The 25,573-nt window shown below is 30.6% G+C and overlaps 1 protein-coding gene across 1 annotated transcript in view; it reads right to left on the bottom strand.

Moving 5' to 3' along the window:
* Positions 1-907: 907 nt before the first annotated feature.
* LOC111633082 (ankyrin repeat domain-containing protein 17-like) overlaps positions 908-25,573 on the bottom strand; it is a 75,775-nt gene continuing 51,109 nt past the window's right edge. Inside the window, exons 4-5 of the mRNA XM_023377611.1 lie at positions 8,305-8,464; positions 908-1,084 (exon numbers count right to left, since the gene is read on the bottom strand). Coding sequence (XP_023233379.1) covers positions 923-1,084; positions 8,305-8,464 — 322 coding nt within the window. The 3' untranslated portion in view covers positions 908-922. The remainder of the gene's footprint in view (positions 1,085-8,304; positions 8,465-25,573) is intronic.

The following is a 25,573-nucleotide window of genomic DNA, read 5'->3' as shown; positions in this document are numbered from 1 at the left end:
ATTTTTTGTGTGTAAATAAAAATTTATTGTAATTGAATAACACTTGATCTCAGCAAATTATTCCAAAACTAAAACAAAACAACAAATGCTTAATTGTTTTTATAGATTTTAAATGAGTTGTTGGTTGGGTTTAAAATGCTGGCTTTTCCTGTTCTCTTGGCCACATAAATGGAGATAAATGTCATTTTAGTGGCCAAGATAGGAATGTCCTAAAGCATATGAAGGGACACACAAGGTTTTACTCTCTCTCTCTCTCTGTGTGTGTGTGTGTGTGTGTGTGTGTGTGTGTGTGTCTCCAACTTTAACAAAATTATTTTCAATCATCTAGCAATTTTTTGGAACAGAAGTATGATAATTGAAAATTCTTTAAATTTACAGAATAAATGAAGTTGAGTATGTTCCCTAGTAAATATATAATCACAAAATATATTGTTTCCTTCTGTATTTTTTTCATGTACTGATAAATACAATTTTAATATAAATTCATTTACTTTCAAATTTATTTGAATAGTAATTATGCATATTTTACATATAATACATTAGTAATGTACAGTATTTATACAAGTCATGCATCTTGTATTATTAAATATAACCAAAAATAATTCAAATATTAAATAATTAACGTATTTGTAAAATTTAATAACCCACAATATCAATCAATATCTTAAGATTGTTTTCATGAATAAAAATATATTATTGCTGCACATAAATTTCATCTAATAATAATTACTTTACTGTTGTTTGAATGGTCATCAACAACAGTTTCAGAAATTTTGGAGTTCTGTAACTTTTAAAAATTAAACCTTCTATTGAAATAAAATTTTATGGAAAATGTATAATTTAAATATTAACATTTTTTCTGAAACAAATATCAAATTATATATAATCTTACATTACAAAATTTAAGTATCTAAAATGTTTACTATTTTAAAATAATACCTTGAGATGTCTGTGCATTGGTATCTGCTCCTTGGCCAACCAAAAGTTTAACAATATCTCCATGACCAGCATTAGCTGCTTCCATTAAAGGGGTAGTATCTTTTAAACCTCTATCTTCAACATTAGCTCTCATGGCTAATAGCAGCTATAAATGAATAATAAACATTTTTAAATGTAATAAATAAAATCTTTATTTATATAAAATATTTTTTGATGTTTAAACTGAACTCAATACTTAATGAAATTTTGATTGATAGTTGTTTAGACACAAGTGTTCTTTATTTTTACTATACATTGCTAGTAAAATAATGCTTAGTTTAGCATAAACTTTTAATAAAATAAACTATTAATACTTTTAAATTAATACTTTTTATGGTATTAAAAAAAACCAAAGAGGAATGAATTAAATCTGAAAATTTAGAAAAATATATTCAGATTTGATGATGACAATATACATACAGTAGACCCCCCCCTATAATACAGTCGATACATTCCATTTTATATGAATTAGTGTTTTACAATCACTTAAATACATGAGCCAATCACAGCCCGGCATGTATGCAGTTTAGGAACTACGGCTGTTTGAAAAGGTTTTCTTCCATAAAATTAATCGATTCTAATTTGATTCACATTTCCAAAATACACATAATTTTTTGGGAATAATCCGTATAAACTATGCTATAAACAAAAAAAAATTGTAGGATTACTTACAGAGTGTGCACCGTTTGACAACGCCATTGCTTAAGCTTGTTTTGGTCGTGGAGCGGTGCATCGAATGATGGGCGCGTGTTTCCCAATAAATTATTTTTCTGTGAAAAATTTGCTGAACTTTGGAGACATCATTAATATAAATATAATTTTTTGGCCGTTAAATAATAAATGCTCATTTAAACTCAACGGTTTGTGCAGTATCCGCTATTGGTCTAGATTCAACCAATCCTGTTGAGACACAAGTCGGCAATGACATTTTACCGTATTATACGAGTTTCTTTTAGTGTGTTTATACAAATACAGCCACAATTTTTTCACCGTTATATACAAATCTGTATTATATGAACCCGTTTTATAGGGGGGTCTACTGTAATTCAAAATTTTCATAACACAGTTAAATTATTTTTAATTATGTTAATACTGATCATTGACACATGGTATTAAGATTTCTCCAATTAAATGTTTTATTTATTTTTTCCAGTACCAATATTTCTGAAATCATACTTCATTGTTTCATTATTTTTTCAGTATATATTTTAAATCTATTGGTTCTGTATTTTCACATGGTTTTCTTCAGTTAATGCCAAACATTTTGAAGCATAAGAAATTTGATCAAGTATCTAGTTTAATTCTGAAACCTTAAGATTTTTTTTATTGTATTTTTCTTTTTATTAAAATTTTATTCTAGAAAATGCTTTTATATATTTGTTATTTAAATAGCTTTTATGGCAACAATCTCTTGAAAATATACCATAACAATCATATAACAAATCTGTATAACTGATTATTAAAATTTGAAATTACAATGCCTAATAATCCAAAAACAGGAGGCGGCCTATTAATCTAAATAAATAACTAATAAAATCTGATGCAAATAAATTGGTAATTATCTGATAGATTTATATATCATTGTCTTTCAGCTAACTCTATACAGTAGAGCCTCATTTCAACAGATCACGGAACAATGGTATTTTTCCCCAGTCCCCGCCAAATCAATTTAATTTTACCTCCTTATAGCAGATCCATTACTCAGAATAACAGATTTTTTCTACCCAAAATCTATTGTAAACTTAACTAAACATTGGAAAAATGTGAATATTTGTGTGTTTCTGAAAATTTGTGTAGTGTGATGATGCACTTGTTACATTTAGGATATATAAAATTGAAGAATTATACTGTACAATGAGATTCAGCCAGCTGATATGATTGAGAAGTCATCTAATGAACACTGTCTCTGGTTCAAGCGTAGGGCTGAAATTTAGTGAGGCAATCTAATATTTTCAAGTCGTGAAGACATTCTTGATGAGTTTCAGCATAAACAAACAGACTGTACTGTACATAACATTGCTAATATCAAGCAGTGTTGTATTCAATAGACAGAAAAGTGGCATTGAAAGAAACCAAGATGGATGAGTCTTTTTTTTTAACCAATCATGAAGTCAAGCAAAGTGCTAATGAGCATATGTAATTTGCCTCTTTTTATGCTTACAGTAGGAACAGTTTTCATCAGCTTTGTCATACACATGTATGGCATAATATACAATAATATATGATGTAATATACATATACATTATAAACACACGTGTTTCTGTAGGATAAAGAATAGAGATCTCAAGAGACTGAATAATTTCAAGTACTGGTATTTCTTATATACAGGGGTTAAAAAACAAAAATTTTTTCAAATAACGAATATTTTCCTGGGTGTGCAGGGAAATCTGTTGTTCATGATATAATGAATTCTTGGGACAACAGATAATTTTCGACAGCCCAAGCAATCTGTCAAAATGAAATTGTTTTGTATTAAGTTACTTTTCCAAACCAACATAATCCAAGAATTGTTAATGTACAAATGAACCAATTTATTTTTAAACCTGTTGGATCAAACTAAACCAAAGGTAGAATATATCAAAGTATTTTACTTTTTACATAATGTAATTTTCTAAAAAACTACACAAAATCCAACCTTTCAGATTCCAGCAAGAGGTTTATTAGGACAAAAATGTTTTTGACCATATTTACTGATCATTTTAAGTGATTAATAAATATATATATGCACACTGATATATAGAGGCAACACTGCCTCTGGGATTTATTCTATCCCAAAAGACAACCATTGTTTTGCAATTAAACTTATTTTCATAAGTGCTACTAAGCATAACATGGAACAAAGAATCAAGGAACACATTATAAGACATCATCCGCACATCATTTTGAAAGATTACCTCTCTACGCACCAGTTATAGGTTCAAGTAGGTCATATTTTGCTATTTTCAAGAAACACAAATATGCATTTTACAAAAACCTATCTAACACAACATTGGTAGCTGATGCTCACCACCTTGATGTACATGATTCTATTTGATCAAGCCTACCTCCAAATCAGTTATCTTAATCAATTATAAAATTTACAGATTTATCAATATAAAGCTAATATGAGTTCCACCTACATCGATCAGCATGATGCAGATGCATGCTCAAACACATGGCGGTCACTTTATGACATTTAATTGGTCCAATGTTAGTTATCTATTTCTTCATATTAAATCATAATTATTATTTATATACATTATGTTTATAAACTGGATATCAATAAATTGGATATCCACTCAGCTTCTTTTTCAGCTTCTCAGCATTATGTTTATATTCTTCATTATTTTCATATTTCCTAACTTTTATTTTATTTCATGTTCTCTTTTATTTAACACTTAACATGCTGGTTCTGTTGACCTAGTTTCTTTGCTGTATGCTGGCTGATTTAAGCAATTTTACAGTATTTTCAACTGAGAGTAACAAACAATTGACTAAAGCTAAATGAAAAGCGCTATTTGGACATGTTTTAGAGATAGAAATAAAATTAAAAAAAATGCAATAAAGCTCCTAACATTTGTCTTTTTAACTAACAAATATATAGTACATTGCTGAATTTATTTTTAATAATAAAGTACTGTATCAATATCATTAGTAGACTGGGCTCTGACTAGCTGTTTTTGTAATTATATTGATTTACCAAATACTGTAGTAAACGAGATGGAAGCACTGTCAAAAATATATAAATCCGACTCTTGCACTGAGAATATCTATACAGTATATAAATTACATATTATATTATATTAGCTATATAGATTTTAAAATGATAATGTAATTACAGTAAGGTCCCGCTTAGCACTACATTGCTTAACGCTGATTCAATATAACGCAGTCTGCTCGAAGCCTAAAAAAGCTCAAAATTTACAATGATTTAAATTATCACAGCAGTCCATTGATTTGTATATAATATGATTATTTGCAAACACAAACCAATCAGCAAAAGATGGCAAAAAGATGTACTTTCTTTAAATCTGTTTGTTTGGTGCAATTTTGGAAAAAAATATAACATGATGTTTGCTTGGCAAGAATTAACTGATAAATGCATAAACAAAGTGTGGAAGAAGTTACAGCTGAAAGTATCCAAGAATTCTCAACAAGAAGAGTCTATTTCTGTATATTAGGTTGACCAAACTCAACCTAATTGATATAGCAGGACTAGGAGATATAGACGAGCAGGATATTGAGGAGTTACTTCAGGTTTCTGGTGAGAGCCTTACCAATGATGACCTTCAAGAACTGGCAGAACAAGGAATCCATGTAGAACTGGAAAACAGATTCTTAAAACAAAGAACCCAAAAAATTTTTCTACAGATTTTCTTAGTAAAAGTTTGGTAAGATAATTGAAATTGTTGATCAAATTGTAGCAAATGATCCAGATTTTGAAAGGAGTGCAAAAGCAAAACAAGGCATTTTTGATGCAATCTTCTGCTACTGACATTTGCTTAAGGAAAGAAGAAAAAAGTGACAAATAAAACTTCACGACTATCGCAAAAAACAAGACTTTCAGGAAAAAGCCAGGACATTCATCACAAAAAATAAACTTTACATTTCCGTATGCATATGTTTGTGTGTTATTTAACATATTTTTATATTAACTTGTATAATAATATAACTTAAAATTAAAGTAAATTTTGTTTATTTTTGGTCGTATGTTCCTGTCCCTATTTACTCTATGTTAAAATGACCTCGTTTAACACTGTTTCGCTTAGCGGTTCGTTGTCTGGGAATGCATCCCTATGTTAAGCGGGGTCTTACTGTACATGACTTATTTTTTGATTTTCAGTTAAGCATAAAACATAATCGCTTCACGTTCATCATATAAACAAATATAGTGACAATTATATTGATTTATTTCTTCATTAATAAATTCAAACAATTCCTGTTCAGTATATTTGTGTGTCAAATCTTAACTTTATTCACATATACAAAAAACAACTCTAAATTCGCTTGCAGAATATGGTGACAAAACTATAAATTAAACAATGCACACTGTTCTAAGAAAAAAACTTTTATTTTAAATTTCTGAAGAAATAGTGCTACTGTTAATTAACATACACAAAATTAGTTTTTTGATTCCTGAAAACAATGTTACTTTTTAAAGCTAGAAGTAACTTGATATATTGAAAAATGTACTATTACATTGTCATTTTTCCCAAAACAATTCGCAAAACATAATATTGCGTTTCTATCAGGACAAGTATTAAACCTCATGTATTCTATTTTTCAAACTTGATATCAGGTAATTTAAATTTATCTTATGTTCTTTAATGTTACATTATTTTCAAATGTTATGTGACTACAGAAGTTCAGTAACTTCTGATCAAAACGTTTTTATTCTAATAAACCTCTTGCTGGAATTTCAAAGATTGGATTTTAATTGTATTTGGATTGACTGATTCTACAACAAAAATTCAATTCAATTAGAGCAAAAAATATGAAAAACAACTAATGACAAATCTTTTGTTTTGTTGAATACATAATTTATTAAATCTAAAAATAAATAACTTTAGAATTTATATTTTTTGATTCCAGTTATTTATAATCAAGTAAAAAAATTATGTAGTTACCCAAACAAAAAAATGAGATTAACCTATATTCTTCATATTCATGAAGAGAAAGAGAGAAAATGTTAATGATATCAAAAAGTTTTTATATATTGATTCTTATTGTAGAATTGTTTTTAATTCAATAAGTTGATTAAATAAACTAAAAAAAGGGCTTCTAGCAAACCCATCTATTATGTTTGCATGCTTTAAAAAGGTTAACAAGTAAAAAGTTAACAATTCATAAATAATTTATACTATGCCATTCATTTCAGATGACCAAACTAGAAATATAAATGAATAAAATAAAAAAAATAAAATTGTTCATTTTAGGAAACAAATATAATAAAAGGTAAATATTTGTTTTTTAATTTTTTTACTACTATAATACTAAATTTTATGGTTGTTTAGTAGTAATAAATTTCATTATTTTCTTGAAAATATAAATTAATTTAACCCTAAATATATTGCTGAGGTCAACTGTCTTAGTTGAGTCACTTAGCATCTTTAGATGCTACTGTTTATTTCTGTATTTTGTCTTAATATCAAAGTACTTGTGGACTGACAAAAATGCATATTATTTTTATATTTATTTTTTGTAATTTGATCTGAAAAAGTAACAAATAAACATCAGATTTTATTTCACTGAAAATTCTCTCATGTTTCATGCATTGATATCAGATTTGTTTGTAATTGGAGGGGATGTTTCCTTTCAAGGTCAATGTAAAAAAATATTTATTTATAGAGAGATTAGCAGTAGAGCCAGCAGCGACCCATACTCAAGAAGTTAACAAACCATGAAAAGTTTTATTAGGCTGTAAACAAAAGCTTTCACTTCAAAATTGACAGTTGTATTTCATTCAAAAACAAGTTTTCTTTATAATTTAACAAGTATTTTTGTCATAACTGATTATTTTGTTTTTTAATGAGATGTAGTTATGCAGTTATCAAAAATTAATTATCTTAATCTAAAAATTAATATTGCTTCAATTATTACAGAAAGCATTAAACTTTTTGCTAATTGTTCAATCAGGAATGTTTTCTATATTTGAAATGAAGCAATTTAAGAAGTAATGTATGGACCATTGAAAATTTGGCATGAAAATTTTTATCAAATTAATGAATTTGTTATGTTACCTTGATAGCATTATTACAAAATAAGCAAATATTTTAAAATTCAATTTGTGCCATTAAAATTATTATTATTTTTCTTTTTAATTTCTGTTATGTTTTATGCTTTGAGCAACATTTTGTCTAAAATTAATTGGAATGCTGTCTATATCATCACTTTGCATTTTTGTTGTGTTGAAATGGGAAAATACCAGAGAATAGATGCAGAATATAAGAAACAGTATACCTTAATATCTTTTAAAAAATATTGGCACAAATAAAAAAAAATTCATAATTGCTAATGAAGTGATGTAAATTACAGTCACAAGTGTGAATATCTATGCATTTTCCAGCAAGAGATATTACACAAATGCTCACAAGATGCCTCTCAGATGGCAGCATTTTTTCATGAAAAGTATTTGTGCAGTGAAAAACTGTCAACTGCATCTTATCCTGGTTGGAAAGTTGGAAGGTAGAAATTTTTTTCATGTTTTTTTTTTTAGTGAAAATTTTAAATATGAGAAATATTGAAAAATATTCACTGTGAGGTCCGAGACACCATATGTCACAGAGGGTTTAAAATTATTTCATTAATAATTTCATAATCATAATAACTTTGTAACTCGTCACTTGCCTGTGCTAATTCATAATAACCTGAAGAACATGCTAGAGACAAGAGAGATTCTCCTTCTTCTGTAATTTCATTTACATTTCTTCCTTCATCTAGCAGTTTCCTAACTGTTCCAACATCTCCATCACTGCATGCTTCAGCTAATGATCTTCCACCATTTCCACTAAAAAGAAAAATATAATAATTTACAATCATTACTAAGTTTCATATAAAATTACTAATCTGAGTAATAGTTATTTCTAGATTTACACTTTTCTCATGAATTGGTAAAAAATTTACAGAGACTGTTTTTGTCTAGAAATTCCTACTTTTTTTACTTAAGCCTTGAAACACAGTAGGAGCGAGCACTGCTATAAAATTATTCTAACATTATTATTATTATTTTGTATTTGTTTGTTCTGTGCTCTTTTTAAATCTTAAATATCAATCAAGTTAAAATTATAGAAAAAGAATAGGTTTGTAGATTATATCCTAAAAGGTTAGAAAACATCTGCTCCTGCAAAATAGGACGAGTTGCAAAATTTTCTAATTTTTGTTTTCTTTAGAATAAAAATACTAGAAAATTTGAGACCCAAAAATCATCCACTGTATTTTCTACCTTGTAAATGTTAAATCCTCTTTGAATGTCCAACATAACAGTTTAACATAAAATTAAGATATGCTAAATTGAATCCTAAATTTGTTTTTATAGAGCACTAATTGCGAGTACTAAAATCAGAACTAAGATCAGCTAAAAAATGTTGAAATGGAAATTTCACTATATATTAAAATGACTGATTTTCTTCTTTTATTAGAGCTAAAAGTATATATAAAACCAAAGTGCTTTAGTGCAAATAAAAGCAGAAAATTTAATGAATTATATCGGTCCTGGAATTATTACTGTTAATTAAAAATCAGTAAAAACTCCCTAATTGAATGAAAATTGGTAGGGCAGCTTAGAAAAGCCTACATCCAAAATCTTTCCCTCATGATTTTCATTAAGACTTTAATACTAGAAAAACTGTTGGGATTTACAGATATAATTTTCAAGTTTCTTTAAATTAAACATTTAAATTTTATCTTTTAGTGATTCACAAAATCTTACATATAGAAGTAGAGGAAGAAATAGCAATAGAATATGCTTCATTTAGAAAAAATTAATCCTGTATTATCACTTTAAGACAAAGATAACTTTTTAAAAAGCAGGATATTTCAATTTCAGTAAGAAAAGTAGGATGAATTTGAAGTCTATCATAGTGATGTTAAATGAAAGGCAACTGTTTCCTATTGATACACACAGTAAATTTGAAACTGTCAACATGTAATTAAGAAAAATTAGACATGTGAATTTTTCACTTGCCATCATTCATCAAATATATAATCAATAAAAACATTCAATTATAGTGATTTTAAACATCTGATCTTTAACCAATATGATATCATTATTATATTTATTGTAAAATGTTATAATAAATTAAAGATTATTATATTCAGTAATGTTTGTTTTTAAATAACAAAACTTAATATGACTTTCAAATACATAAAAATATTCTCAGTCATAAACCAAAATGTAATGGCATTAAGATTTTCATTATGGGAGGGTGGAGATGACATGGAACATTGTTTTTTGGGGCAGGTATTATCTCTACATTATATCATCAAAAAACTAATTTTTAGAATTTAGTGATCAATTCTTAGTAAGGATAAAGTTGAAAAAAGTTTAGTGAGAATGTATAATTACTTGGCAAACAATCAATTTATATTTAAAGAAATCTCCCTATAATCTAAATATATAAAATTACTTGTCCTGACTGACTGATTCATCATTGCCCAGAGCAAACCTCTGAACCTAGAGGTGAAATTTGGTACACAGATAGGGTATGTCATGAAAATGCATGCTAAGAAGGGATTTTTCAAAATTTCCCCTGCGGGGGAGAGGGAAAGAATTAAGACTTAACCTGAAGAATGGCTTCTATTGTACTATTTTAGATGTGATTTTTTTGTTTTCAACTATGTTTAGTCTTCATTGAGTACTTAGGTGTTTTAAATTGATAACATAGACATTGTTATATTTTTATATACAAGGTGTGTTCAAAAAGTATCGGACCTTTGGTCGGCAAAAATAAATTTATTGATTTTGATGTACAAAACCCTAATCCCCTTCAAAGTAGTTTCTTTGGTAGTGTATACACTTCTCCCAGCGTTCCTGCCATTGCTGGAAACACTGCTGGAACGCATCTTTTGGAATGGCCATCAGCCGGTCCGTCGGATTTTGCATGATGTCTTCTCTCGACTAAATTCGGCATCCTTTTAGCGGCATTTTCAGCTTGGGAAATAGCCAAAAGTCACACGGAGCCGTGTCGGGAGAGTACGGAGCGTGACGAACAACAGGAGTGTTGTGTTGGCGACGAAAGCCCGAATCAGATGCGCAGAATGGGCGGATGCGTTATCACGATGGAGCTGCCAAGATTTGATCGACCACAGATCCGGTCGTTTGCGTCGCACAGCATCGGAAAGACGACAAAGGACCTCCTGGTAGTACTCCTTTGCGATGGTTTGGCCTTGTGGTGTGTACTCACGACACACCACCCCACGAGAGTCGAAAAAACTGTCAACATGACCTTTGATATTGCTGCAAACCTGCCGCGCTTTTTTTGGCCTCGAGGATCGTCCCCGAAAGACTGCTGAATCTTGCGAATGGTTTACGCTTGGGTATCGCCAAGGTTTTTGGCAAAATTTGATGTAATATCGCTGCTCACGTTGTTCAGTCATTTTCCAGCTTAGTGGAATCCGACGAGAGCACACTACATGACCTCACTCATAGGCCGATTGCCAACGACTGACGCTTCCTGCAGGCGGGAAAAAATTCAGGGCTGTGCATGACTGTCCCCTCTACAACTCCACCGAAGGAGGCCTCTCGCGCATCATTGGTTTACGAGGAAAAAAATAAGGCCCGATACTTTTTGAACAGACCTTGTATTTTGATTTTTTAACCAAATGTTCAAACTGTTTTAAATTCAAATTTGTTATTGCATATTCATTCGATTAAAGAATGATTGCAAACATTCCAGAAAATTTATCAAAGTAAAAACATTTCATTTCATTCTCAGCGGTAGGTGTTATATAACAATTACTATGGTTGTTGAAATCTATATATATATATATATATATGGACATGTATGTCCCTATATTTCACTTTTCCGCCAAAACTACACATCGCACATGAATGGTGTTTGTATGTGGTAGTAGCCCCAAGCCTCCATTTGTTCACCAGGGAGGTTGCGTCTTGATAGCTATAAGGGTGTGGGAACTATGGGGCTGAAAGTGGTTGAAAGTGGCTTTCTATTTCGAATGTTTTGTTCGAATATTGGTTCGATTATAGAATGATTGTAAACATTCCAGAAACGTTGAAAATAGTTCGTTTGACTTGACGTGAACAGGAGACGTCCAGAAATAGAATCGGGACCAGGTCTCTAATTAGTCTGGAAACGGGGGACCTAATTCTTGCATTCTGTGAAAACGGTAAGATTGGCTATAATGTAATTATCTTAATCTTCACTATCGTTACTTTTTAAAAATCCAGCAAAATGGGTCCTTGCAGCTAGTACTGAATATAAATGGGGTTTACTTGCAAAATCCGTGCAGGCAAAGTCGCGGGTAACAGCCAGTACACAATATAGGTAGACTTGAAAAATAAATTCACTATTTATCACACCGGAATGACTAAAAAATTTACACACCTGAACCATTTACGGTGCAATCATGCAAAAGATCAGTAAACAAACGTTTTCGAACCCCTTCTGGGCTCTGCTTCAGGTTCCAATCAGTTTCTATAAAGATGTTCGATATCCGTTAGATGTAGAAATCTGTTCGATGATCAAACGGATTTCTACATCTTTTGCATGATCGCACCGTAAATGGTTCAGGTGTGTAAATTTTTTAGACTTGAAAAATTATAATAGGATGGTGGATAGGTGGGCAAGGAGATTTTAAAGTAAGCACCAGTTTACCATTGCACCACCCTATTGACATCCATGATGACCTTCAAAACTCACAATGCTTTATAATTTTTCCATTCTTATGTAAAGCTGTTTATATAGCTTTCTCTTAATAGCAAAAACTAAAATATTCAATATTTTAACATTTACTTAAAAAAGCCTAATTCAAATTAAGAAAAACAGTCAATTGATTTGATGTCAACTATAAAAAGGTGGAAAAAAGAGTGATTATTTGTAACTAAGGTCATCACTTATTTGTATAATTCTTATAAATTATTTGCATAAATTAAAAAATTATGCATATTTCAATAATATATTTACTAATAATTTTTACAGAAAAATTATACTTTTGTCAATATTTTATTACTAAAAATAAATTTCTGTAAAAAGGAATAATCTAAATTTATCTTCTTGATACATATCATTAGTGTGAATATTGTTGATTGCTGATGAGTTAATGATTAGTCCAGTGGTTTTTTCAACCAGAATGCTGCAGCACACACTAGAGGGATGCAACAACAGTTCATCAGTTCCATGAAATATAGTGCCAAATCATCATCATGACATTTCTTAAATGTAATCCTAAATATTTGAAAAGTACAATAACTCTATGTTGGTAAAGTAGGGATGACATACAAAAAAAAAATTACCAAGTTAAGGATGCCACTATTAGAAAAAGTTAAAAACATTGGGTTAGTCTCATATAGACACCTAAATTGTCTTTAGTGAGGTTACTTTTATTGGTCATAGTATGTTTTTTACAACTAAAATATTTCTTTTAACATTAGTGCTAAAAGATGACACCAACAATGCCTTTCATGCTGAAGTGGCCAATATATAGTATAGGCTACTTATTTTGCGAAAATATTAGCTATAGAATAAACATTTTATTGATTTCAGATTGATGATTGAACTTATGTTACATTGACGTTGGTGACCATGTGACATTCATGCTCAACAAGGAAATTTCCCTTAAGCTGCATTTTTAAATATTTTGGCAAATGACATATTTTTAAACATACTTCATTAAATTTAAAATTTAAACTTTAAAAAAGATAGAACTGACACAATGAGGCTACAACAAATTTTTAAAAAATCTTTCCATAGTGACCACGTGACATTCTATTATCCGATTAAAAATAAAAATCTAACAAGCCCATTATTTAGAAAGTGTTATTGTTCATCTAACTAACTTACTGTACATACAATTAATCTTTGTTTTAGCAACATGAAATTAAGAAATGGCTTTATCAAGGACCGCAGAAACATGATCACAACATCAACCATCAAAACAATATTAAAAAAATAAGGTGTTTATTACTAAAGGAAGACAGCAAGAAAATCTTTTAAAAGACAACAGTGTGTTTACTCAGAATGTAGTGTATAAACTTATTTTATAATGAAAGATTTTATTATTATTTTAAAGGCTTAAATCTGTTTGTGTGTGTAAGTGAATTCTCTGTAACTCCTATTTTTTTTTGTCCACTTTAGGTAAAATTTTGTTTCGTTGCTCTTTATGTCACAACTGATATTTCTACATATGAAGTAGTTTATACTAACTCCTCTTGAATTTCTTGAAATCTCTACTCTTCTCAATTCAATCTCTACTTTCTCATAAAATGTATTCCTTAATGTTTGACAATAAAATTTCTAGTATGTATATAATAAATTTGTTTACTGTAAAGATATTTGTTAAGTTTTTATTTGTCATTGTACTGGCATTGAAACAGCCACCCCTGAAATGCAGATTTGCTTTCTAGTCTGGCTCATTTGTAAAGAATAATAGTTTTCAGTTATACATTTTTTATTTCACTTCTGTGTTTTTTCAGGTGGTTCCATCAAAACATAATTCACTTAACTGGAGTTTTAATGTACCTCCCCTTTCCAGTTATTAAAAATAGCTTATTTGAGAAAAAATTATACAATTTCCTGCACTATGTTAAAATATGCATACTGTATTTACACAATACTATTTTCTTGATTGCTGAATAATCTCAGTATAAGTTGTCAATTAATATAGGACACCACAAGTCTACAAAATCATTAAGCATTTTTTGCATGTTATGCAAAAACACATTCCTAGTATATAGCATTAAAAATGCATTTATAGTGATTAAATTGAAAATTAATTCAAATTCATTGGCAAATGACAGATCAAATTAGCTCAGTTAGTACAGCATTAAGATGAAATATTATAAGTCAGTATTTGAATTTATTGTTGAGTAACTAAAATTTTATCTTTGAAAATTCAATTTTACAGTTTATCAAATTGGATGCATTTAAATGTTCAATCTGACTGTTAACATTATTATTAACGTTACACTATCTAGAACCTGTGACCAGTGCTCTATGCGTATATATAGTATATCGCTTGACACTGTACGCATAGTATACACGTAGAGCACTGGTCACAGGTTCCAGATAGTGTAACGTTAATTTCACCCCGGTGCTGAAAGTAGAACAGTTCCTATAACATTATTATATTGAGAATTTAATATGGCTTTAAAGCAGAGAAATTTAAGATGCATTTTTTGAAATTATTTCTTTTTTAAAGATTAGACTTCTGATATTTTTGTTATTTATTTAAAAAATATCATTACCAAACAATAAGTTTAGCTTCTGATAATGTCTATATATTTAATAAAATTTTACTTTAACTTAAGAGCACACATGCACTCTGAAATTGGCACTAATTGACATTTATGAGGACATACATATTTTTAGATTAGGCTTAAGAAGAGTAACTTGTAAAAAATAAAAATATTGCTAAAATATAATAAAATGCAATATTTTAAAATCTAAATATATATATATACAGTCGACCCCCCCGTATAATGCGGGTTCATATAATGTGGATTCATATATCATGGCGAAAAAATTGCAACCATATTCATATAGAGACGTTAAAAGAGACTCATAAAATGTGGTAAAAACGTCATCGCCGACTCGTGTTGCAACAGGATTGGTCGAATCTGGACCAATAGTGGACAAGCAGCCAAACTACTTACACGCTATGGCGAGTTTAGGTGGGTAAGTTGAGTTTACTATCGTCTATACAGTATATAAATTAGGTACTGTAAGTCTAATACAGTATTGTAATTTTATAGATTTCTTCTGAAAAAAACATCTTATTCAACGGTCATAAAAATTATTTCTATTAATGATGTCTCCAAAGTTCAACGAATTTTTTGCAGAAAAATAACATCAGAAAACGCACCCGCCGTTTGGTGTGCTGCTCTGCAACAAAAACAAGCTTAAGCAATGGCATCATCGAATGGCGTACACTCGGTAAGTAATCCTACAATTTTTTGTTTATAGCATAATTTATAAGGATTATTCCCAAAAAATTATACGTGTTTTGGAAATGTTGAGTCAAATTAATCTAGAATTGATTAATTTTATGGAAGAAAACCTTTCAAACAGCTGTAGTCCGTAAACTGCACAAGTGCTGGGCTGTGATTGGCTCATGTATTTGAGGATTCCTACAACGTAAAATTCTTATAAAGTGGAACATATCTACCGCGTTATGGGGGGGGTCGACTGTACATAATGTCTAGAACCTTTGTAATCTAAAACTGTTGGAGGAGTCAGTGACAGCTAGCCTTAACAATTTCTCAATCTTTTCATTTTTTTCCTTAATGTAAAATTTAATTGGATAATATTTTGGCATCTTGTTAGTAATCCAATTTCCTTTCCCTCAACTTTCTTTTGGATACATCCTTCTTAACACCCACAACTTATGAAACTTTGCAGCAGGGATTCCCAACCTTTTTCATGTATCAACCTTTCTACATAATTTTTAAGACATTTTCTTACATTTATTTGAGAGCAAAAATGTGTAAAATTTTTTAACATTTTTAAAGGTATTTTTTGTATTTGCAACTTATAATTTTTATCAACTCCATTAGGAAATCTTGCTTTACACCACAGTCACAATGCCTTTCTTCTTTACACTGCTTGTTAAGGAAGCCAACTATATTGAAAACTAAAGTTAATAATGTTTTGATCCCTTTGAGTCAACTTCAGCCAAACTGTTCTTTTGCAAACTTCAAGAATATATAAGGAAATGCAGATTTGACAATTACAAAGATTATTAAATATGTAAATGCAATATATCAGATAGTTGCTTAATGAAGTCACAGTGGATTCCTCTTAACAGAATTGTCAGTTAATAAAAACAACTTATACAACCAAAATCTATGTATACAAAAGCATTTTCAATAAATATGCTGCATAATTTGCCTTTTAATATAATCAGTCATAACTGATATTTTCACTTCAATAAATCAAGAAAACTTGTCATCTTATTGCTTTTGTAAATAAGCAAAAGTTAGGGTAATAATGAATAAAACATATAACCCTTGAAAATGGGTTATATATGTTTTATTCATTATTACCCTAACTTTACCCTAAGAAAGGAAATGGGTATAAACACCCATTTCCTTTCCAAATGGAACAAGTTGCTGACAGAATGCCATCTCATTCATCAGAAAAATAAAACCACCACAATATTCAAACCAAGTCATAATTGGACAAGTTAAATCAGTTCAGCACATGCATAACTCTTTTAATCTTTCAGAATATGTTTTTGGAATCATTGATGCCATTACACACACAAATTTATTATGTAGAGACCTCAGGGCACTCACAGCTGTGGAGGCACCAGCAACAACTAACCTATCACACTAAAAACATCAATGCATTTGCTTGTTTTGCAAATGTGTCAGAATATGAGATTACACGAATGAATTATCATCAAACGAGTTACCTCTTTATATATGCCTCCATCATAAAAACAATAAAAATATTTAAACAGAAGCTTAAGGGACACTGTTTTAAATACTAAAGAAGCTGATTCTATCTCATTTTGGAGGTTCACTTTAAATTCTTCATAGGCTTCATGCTCTTAAAATCATTTGGTCTGTTTCTTTGTACTTTTGATTTTTATTTTTATGTCTGAAACATTTACATGGTTATATATATTTATTTTTAATGATCCATTGTAATCATTTAGTTATCTTACTAATCCATAATGGTTATTCAATTTATTTTTGTATTTTATGTATTCCAAATGTTTGCCTTTAAAATCAGTTTGTTCTTTTTGATATAATCAGAAGATTATTTAATATAACAATCTTTTTGATATAGACTGTTTAAAATGTAATGTTTTCAATTTCTCACAAGACAAGATAGACTGAGCAATATCAACCAATTCTTTACTAGATTAACTCACTAAATCCATTTTTTGGACTGCCTTTTTTACAGGTAACAAAACATTGATCAAGCATGACAATATCCAGAATAAGCAGAATTAGAGATAAGGAAATGAATACAAAGAAGAACAAAATATTTATGACCCTTAATTATTTGAAATAGCACTGAGTACATATAAACAATTATAGCATTAATAGAATATTCTTAACTAGCACACTGTATGAAGAAATCTACTGTCTGTCTGGATACACATCTCTAGCATGTTTCTAGATATGTTACAAAATGTTAGTTCATATCTCCCATATACTCCAGGATGGAATAATCTGAAACTTAGTAGCCAAAATACTGTAAACTCCACTTTTCTTCTACTTGCCATTTCTTAAAATGCTGAAACTGTAAAATTTCTTTTTCAAACTGGTTTCATTGATCTTCTTAAATGAGATATTTCAACATTTATTAGAAGAACTTAAAATAATAAAGCTAGAATTTTGTGTATCTTGTAAACCATGAAACAGAAGTAAAAAGCTTCCCTACATAGGAACATCCATATCTTATAAGGTCTAGAAAATCTGAGTATTTCCATAAGGATAAAAGAAAATTGCCCTACAGCCAAGGCAACATAAATATACTATACCATACCATAGAGTAATAATAAAACATAATAGAATTTCAACTTATGACCATCTATTATTTTATGTTCTGTTTGTTAGTATGTCAAATATACATATTATTAAATATCTTGCACATTATATTATTATTATTATGAAAACCAGGGGTTCTGGTATAACCCATCTCACATTCACAATGACCATTTTATATCTGAAAAATCTAAGATTCTCAGAGCCAGGAACCTGACACCAGTTAGGACATGTAATAGTATTATCCTAACTTGCAAGTTAGTCTTTTTGAATGGCGAAGTATAATAAAAATTCTGCCAGAAATTTAGGAGGGTCTTAAATTTAGATATTAGTAACATTGCTAACGTGGGTCAACAATGGAGTTAGGCATTAATGAATAGAATGCGATAACGAAAAGATATATTTATTAAAATTATATTTATTAATCAAAATCATTATACAAAATTCTAATGGTAAATGATTCTTACAGGAATACAATGAAACGACAATTCATTAACTAATTCCTTTCAATGAGAGAGAGAGAGAGAGAGAGAGTTTACAATAAATTCATATTACCTGTGACTATATATACTTGATACTGAGCATTGAAATTCTTGGAATAACACACAAATTAAAATATTCTTTCTACTATCTTGTCTCGTTTTGGTGAAAGAACGAGTGAGAGAGCCGTAGAATCAGGAACTTAGATCTTACGAGGGTTGTCCCAGAAGTACCTGACCTGACATAGATGGCAATACTTGTTTGAAAAAAAAATGACTGTATTCGAAAGTATCAACCTTATAAAGCTTAAGTTTGAAGTTTGAAGACGTTACGTTGTATAGTATTTTTTGGCAGCCATAAATAATGAACAATCTCAGTGAATTTGTAAACATGGAAAAAGTTGTCATCGTTATATGATACAATACTTTCATTTGAAAGGTTTCACTCCAACCAATGTTAAAGCTGAACTAGATTCTACTCTCATTTACAACAATAAAATATTGCATGGCAGAGTTTAAACGAGGCCGTATGAGCTGCCAAGACGAACATCGTAGTGGTCGATCAAGTGAGGTGACCATGCCAGAAATGGTGGAAAAAATCCACAAAATGGTATTGGATGACAGTCAACTCAAAGTGCGAGAGCTAGCAGACATGGTAGGCATTTCAAAAAGTGCTGTACATCGCATTTTAACTAAAAATTTGGATACGAGAAAGCTGTGTGCAAGATGGGTGCACGTTTGCTCACAATGGGACAAAAACAATGTCGTGAGGATGTTTCAATCAAGTCTGGCAATGTTTCGCAGCAACAAAGCCGAGTTTTTGCGTCGATTCATAACCATGGATGAAACACGGGTCCATCACTTCACACCTAAAACGAAAGAACAGTCGAAACAATGGACTGAAAGGGGAGAATCAGCTCCAAAGAAGGCGAAACAGTTCCATCTGCTGGCAAGGTCATGGCGTCAGTTTTTTGGAATGCGCCCAGGAAAAACAATCGACAGCAAGTATTATGCAAACTTATCGCAGCGCTTGAGTGATGAAATCAAGAAAAACCGGCCACATTTGGCAAAAAAGAAAATGTTGTTTCATCAAGACAATGCACCAGTTCACACATCCATTATTGCGATGGCCAAAATCAATGAGTTAAGGTTCAAATTGCTTCCTCACACACCCTATTCGCCAGATTTCGCCCCCTCAGATTATTTTCTCTTTCCAAACTTAAAAAAAATGGCTTGGTGATAAAAGATTTGCCAACAATGAAGAGGTGGAGTCTATGGTTGATGTCTATTTTGAGAAGCTCGACAGTTCTCACTATAAACAGGGGATCGAAGCTATTGTACATTGCTGTAAAAAGTGTATAGAGCTAAAAAGAGACTATGTTGAAAAATAAAGATATGTTTTACCAAATTTTGTGTGTCTTCTTTGTTAGGTCGGGTACTTCTGGGACTACCCTCGTACTTTAGTTAAGATTACGATTATAGAATGGAGGAGAGAAACAAGAGTGATGGCAAGAGCGAGAGCAAATTTGGAGGTAACATATCACCTCTTAAACAAAAATTCTATCCAATCAGATTATTAGAAATAATCCCTGCATGCTTCCAACGTGCGACGGAAATTGTGTAGTCTCGCAGATAGTTAGCGTGGGATCTCTCACACACTATCACTTTAGGAGGGACTGAGTTGTTTTCCTCCATCAAAACAGAAATTCCCTTTTCAACATCATTTAATTTTATTAAAAGATAAATTTCTATTGAAAATTTATCAAATTTAACAATTTAAATCATCAACCCCAGATTATCACATTATTATTATTCACTGTATTACTATATTATTTTACTTTTATACTTATTTTAGCAACTGACTCATTCTGTGCTTGCTGTCTCTATAGTAGTTGTATTGATCCAACACAGTTTTTGTTAGCATCTATGCAGTTAAGTTAAAAAGACTAGTAATAAAATGCCTTTGTATTTACTATTTTATATTTTAATATTTGTTTGCATTCCCTTGTTTTTGACGTTATTCTTTGACAATTATCTTTTTCCATTTTGTCATTTGATAATGCAGTTTATAAGTTTGAATTTATATATGTTTTGTTTATATCAAAATTAAATAATCAATATGTAGAAAAAAAATTTATTAACAAAAGTAGCATTTGCTTTTTATATCCTGACAACAAATTAAATTGTTTTTCAAATAATGTGATGTCATGAAGTTAAAAAATAAAGAAAACAGAAGAAAAAAGTAGGTTAAAAAATTAGATGGCTTTAGACTAAACATTTGTTTTATATACTTGGAACATTTTTGAATTCTCATTTTATTCAGTCAGTTCATAATATTAATAAGATACTATTAATTAATTTAATGTCACAGATGTTTAAAGTCACCCCCTTTTAATAAACATGTCTATCAAAGAGCCTTAATTGAATTCCAGCAAGATTTAATTTGAATTAAAACTTTTGTACTAATGCTTTTGATTTATAAATGGAGATCTTCAGGTTCGTATATTCAATGATGAAATTCTTGAATCCATTCAAGCATATATGGACCTGAAGATCATCTCCATTTGTAAATTGAAAAAAAGTTTTATTTTGAATTAAAATCTCATTGGAAAGAAAAACAAACCAAACATTCTCATGGATGCTTTCATAATTTTAAACAATATTATCAATTTTGCATTTGAAATTTATTTATGAAAGAAAATATAAAGGTTGACCAAACAAAAATACATTTTCAATTTTCTCTTGAAAGAAAAGATTGTATAACGCAATAAAAAATCACAAGTTAAAGAGATCTAAATCAGCCAAATTTTCAGTTAAAATCAAGTATTAGTTAATCCTCATATTCCGCTGAAGTGTCAACTGTTTTTTGTATTATTTATAGTCTACTCAGTATTTTTCTACATTTAGACATCTCCCATTATCAACATATCCAGAATATAAATATTACACTTAAGTTAAAGATTAAACAATTAAAAATAACCTTACATCCGATCTTTTTCCAAACAAAATTAAAATAAAAAATTTAATCTAAAAAGTTTAATCTAATAAATCAATGACTTCTTACACATTTGAAACTAAATGGCATCACATTCAGCTTATTAGTCCCACTCTTTGGAGGTCACTGCTGCAGATTGCTTTCTTCCACCTCACTCATTCCTCTGCCAGATTCTGATCAATTCCAAGAACCATCATATCCTCAAACACACTCAAAACATCATCTCGATCTACCTCTTTTCCTCCTTCCAGAAAGATTCACCTTCACAACACATTTTCCAACAATCCAAAAGGACTTCTTTCCACATGCCTGAAGCACTGCAATCTTTTTCACACTAATTCTCACTAATTTTCTATGAGATTTTTATAAACTTCCAAAGACCTTCTCACCATACTATTTTGATCCTGTCCCTTCTTGTCATCCCACATATCCATCTCAGTATTTTCATCTCAAAGACAACCTAATCATAGATTTATAAACCTTTCCTTTCAGTTTTAGTGGAATTTCTATCACACAAAACCCTTAACACCCTTCTCCAGCCTTGCCTACCTCCCTGTATTCTGTCTGACTGACCTCCCTCTCATTACCTGAATCTTGATCCATGAAAGAACTTCAAATACCTCTCATCTTAACTTGCTATTCATCATTTCCCACATCAACCACTCCATATATCATAAATTTGACATACATATATCTAAAAGCCTGATATTTTTGTAATCAGGAACATAACATTTCTCCTATTCACCTGGCATCCTCCCACTCTCTAGAATGACATTAAACAGACCAGATTTTTACATATCCCAAATATTTCTGTATCTTGACAAGTATGTTATGTTATCTTTTTTCACAGCTTTACCTAACTATCTTCACCAGTGTTCTCACCACCTCAGCCTATTGATGTTCTAAATTTGACATGATACAGATTCTCCACATTCATTAATTTCTTAAAATACTGTATCCATCTTTCCAAGATCTCTTTGTCCTCAGTAAGGATGGTTGGTTAGTTGAAGTTTTTTGGCACAAGAGCCATATAAGCCAAGTTGTGCCATGTCAAATGAAGTTGTAAAAATATATATATGTAAAATATAAAAAGTTGAATATACATAATGTAAAATATTAATAACTAAAAACAATAACAAACATATGAAACACTACAAATAAATAAAACAATAACACAATATATAAAAGTAAAAAATAAATAATCAAATCTGTTTATACATATTTAGCTACTGGGCTTTCTGTCATTATCAAGATTTGGCCTCTGGCCAAAGTCTCTGTCAAACTTGCATTTCCAAAATGCTGTCTACAACTCTCAAAAGCAGAGCAATTGTATGGTATGTGATTAACACTTACAGTGCAGTTGCAATAGTAGCATACTGGCTGGTCATCACCATTCAAAAGATATTGATGAGCCAGCAGTGCGAGTCCAATCCTCATGTGGGTGAGGATTACTTCAGATCTCCTTTCGTAAAACTCATTATTTGTCCAATTTTCTATCAAAGGTTTGATCTCATGTAGTTTATTGTGGACTTGTCCATTCCACATGTTTTACTATCTTTCTTCTAGTCATTTTTTAACTAGCTTCAAGTTGCATACTTCAATAGACATTGAATGCTATAATCAGCTTGTTCATTCCCTCTTATACCTACATGGTCTGGGACCCACAAAACTTTAGAGGAGAAATTACTTGCAAACAGATGGCAAATCAGTTTACAAATTTTAATCATTATGGAGTCAGAACTAGGTTCAGATGAGATCAGAGCCTGGAGTGCACTAATTGAGTCAGTGTAAATCACACAGCAATGATGACCTTTACTACTTATATACTTTAAGGCTAAGTGGATAGACTTAGCTCTGCAGTGAAGATGGAAGAATTTGATGATATTTGTTCTGTCACTATTTCATCTTGGCATATAAAGGCTGATCCAACATGAAGATTAGGTCCCACTAGTTATCTGATTTAGATCCATCAATAATATAAATAGGAATTAAATTCCTGTGACTGTGTTGAATTTCTACAAAGTGCTGTCTAAACACATGATCTGAAATGGATTCCTTAGGAAAGTGCTTTAACCTGTCCTGCATTGTTCCCAAAAATTTCTTTGTTGACCTCACTGATCTGCATGAGCGATCCCAAATATTTTCATGTCTGCATTGAAATGTTTTTGATACTAGATGTCACTATGCATCATAATTTTTATATTAAAACAGACTTTTGAAATATAATTTTTTTTGTTTTTATATTTTCAATATATTTATTTTGTTTGTGCAACATAAAAAAAAATAATTTTTAACGACACATAAACACTATTATTTTAAAATAAACTTTGTTAGGCTTAACATCCACAAAAATTAATGACATCACAGGCAATGGAGAAAAATTTCAACATAGGATAGGTTAAGTTAAGGTCGACTTATCACAGGAGTTGACCAAGGTGATATAAAAGGTACTATCAATTTTGGGCTGTGAAATGTTGCATTTGTCCAGTTCAACTGTGCTGCTTACATTCTTCATTCTTATGTCGAATGTAGGGACTCTAAATGGGCAGACTACAAATAATCTTTTCAACTGAGTATCTGATACTGTAAAATAAACAGAAGGTTTAGTCTGAGATTTCAGTTTAAGGTAATAGAGGAGAGACAACTGTTCACTCCGAGTGGTAGTGGAAGATCATAAGCTTCCAAATACAGGAGAAGTCCAAAAAGTACCAGTGCACAAACAATGCTTGATGGTGGATTGGATCCAGCATATGAAGAGTAGATTCGCACATGGGCCTATATACAATGCATCCATAAACCAGCTTAAAGCTGAGAAGGACCCCATATATCCTGAGCATTAAACATTTGTCTGCTTCCCAGGATGAGCAACACAGTACCTTTAAAAGGTTTAGAGACTTTAGATAGTTACTCTTCAAGTTGTTTAAGTGTGGAAAGAAGGTTAATTTTTGGTCAAACAGAACACCCAGAAAAACTAGTTTCATTGACCATTGGAATTTTAACACCATTTAGGTGAATTTCAGGATTGGGGTGCAAACCATGCCTTCAGCAAAAGTAGATGCATGATGTCTTCTCCATGTTAAGAATAAAACCATTTGCCTTGGACCAATTGTATATGTGATTTAGAAAAAGTTTGCATTTGTCTCTCAATGAAACTCGTGTTACTAGACTGACAGATCTGAAAGTCATCTACATACAATGTTTTTTTCACACTGGAAGGAAGACAGTTAGCTATGCTGTTAATTTTAATTAGGAACAGAGTCATACTCAAAATAGAACCTTGAGGAACACCTTGTGTCTCAATAACATGATGCCCATCCTAACTTGGAATCTTAGATTCTGTATGAAGATTTTTATGAAAATTGGCAAATTACCCTGCAATCCAAATTGGTGCAGGTCAAAGAGTATTCTGTATTGCCAACAGCAATCATAAGCCTTCTCTATATCGAAGTGTTGTTGTCAAGCAATCGCTTTATGTATGGATGTTCCAAGGTTTACTAAATTGTCTGTGGTACTTATGTTCCTACAAAATCCACTCTGAAAAATAATCCTTTTTCCTCTAAGAAAGAATCAGATGTCTATCATTCTCTTGAAGAGTTTACAAAGACAACTCATCAGAAAGATTAGTCTGTAATTAGAGGAATTCTTATGATCTTTGCCTGGTTTGGGAATAATAATAAATTGCTTCCAAGAGTCAGGAAAAGCATGCTCTGTTCATATTCTGTTAAATAGACTCAAGAGACTAAGGGAATTGACAGATTTTTGATCATGCTGTAGTGGATAAATCCACTACAGCATGATCCAGGCCTACAGTAATATTCCCTGAGCGACAGAGCTGTATGTAGTTCTAACTAATTGTATTCTTCATTAGATGAGGAATGGAAATTTAAATACTGTTTTTCCATTTGGATTTTATAAGCTTGAAAATTTCTTGAATACATTATATTGCTGAATGAAGTGGAAAAGGTTAAC

The sequence above is a fragment of the Centruroides sculpturatus genome, unplaced genomic scaffold, assembly GCF_000671375.1.
Source record: "Centruroides sculpturatus isolate CEXI.00-Female unplaced genomic scaffold, Cexi_2.0 scaffold478, whole genome shotgun sequence".
NCBI classification, from domain to species: Eukaryota; Metazoa; Arthropoda; class Arachnida; order Scorpiones; family Buthidae; genus Centruroides; species Centruroides sculpturatus.
This window is presented reverse-complemented; position numbering and strand designations above follow the sequence as displayed.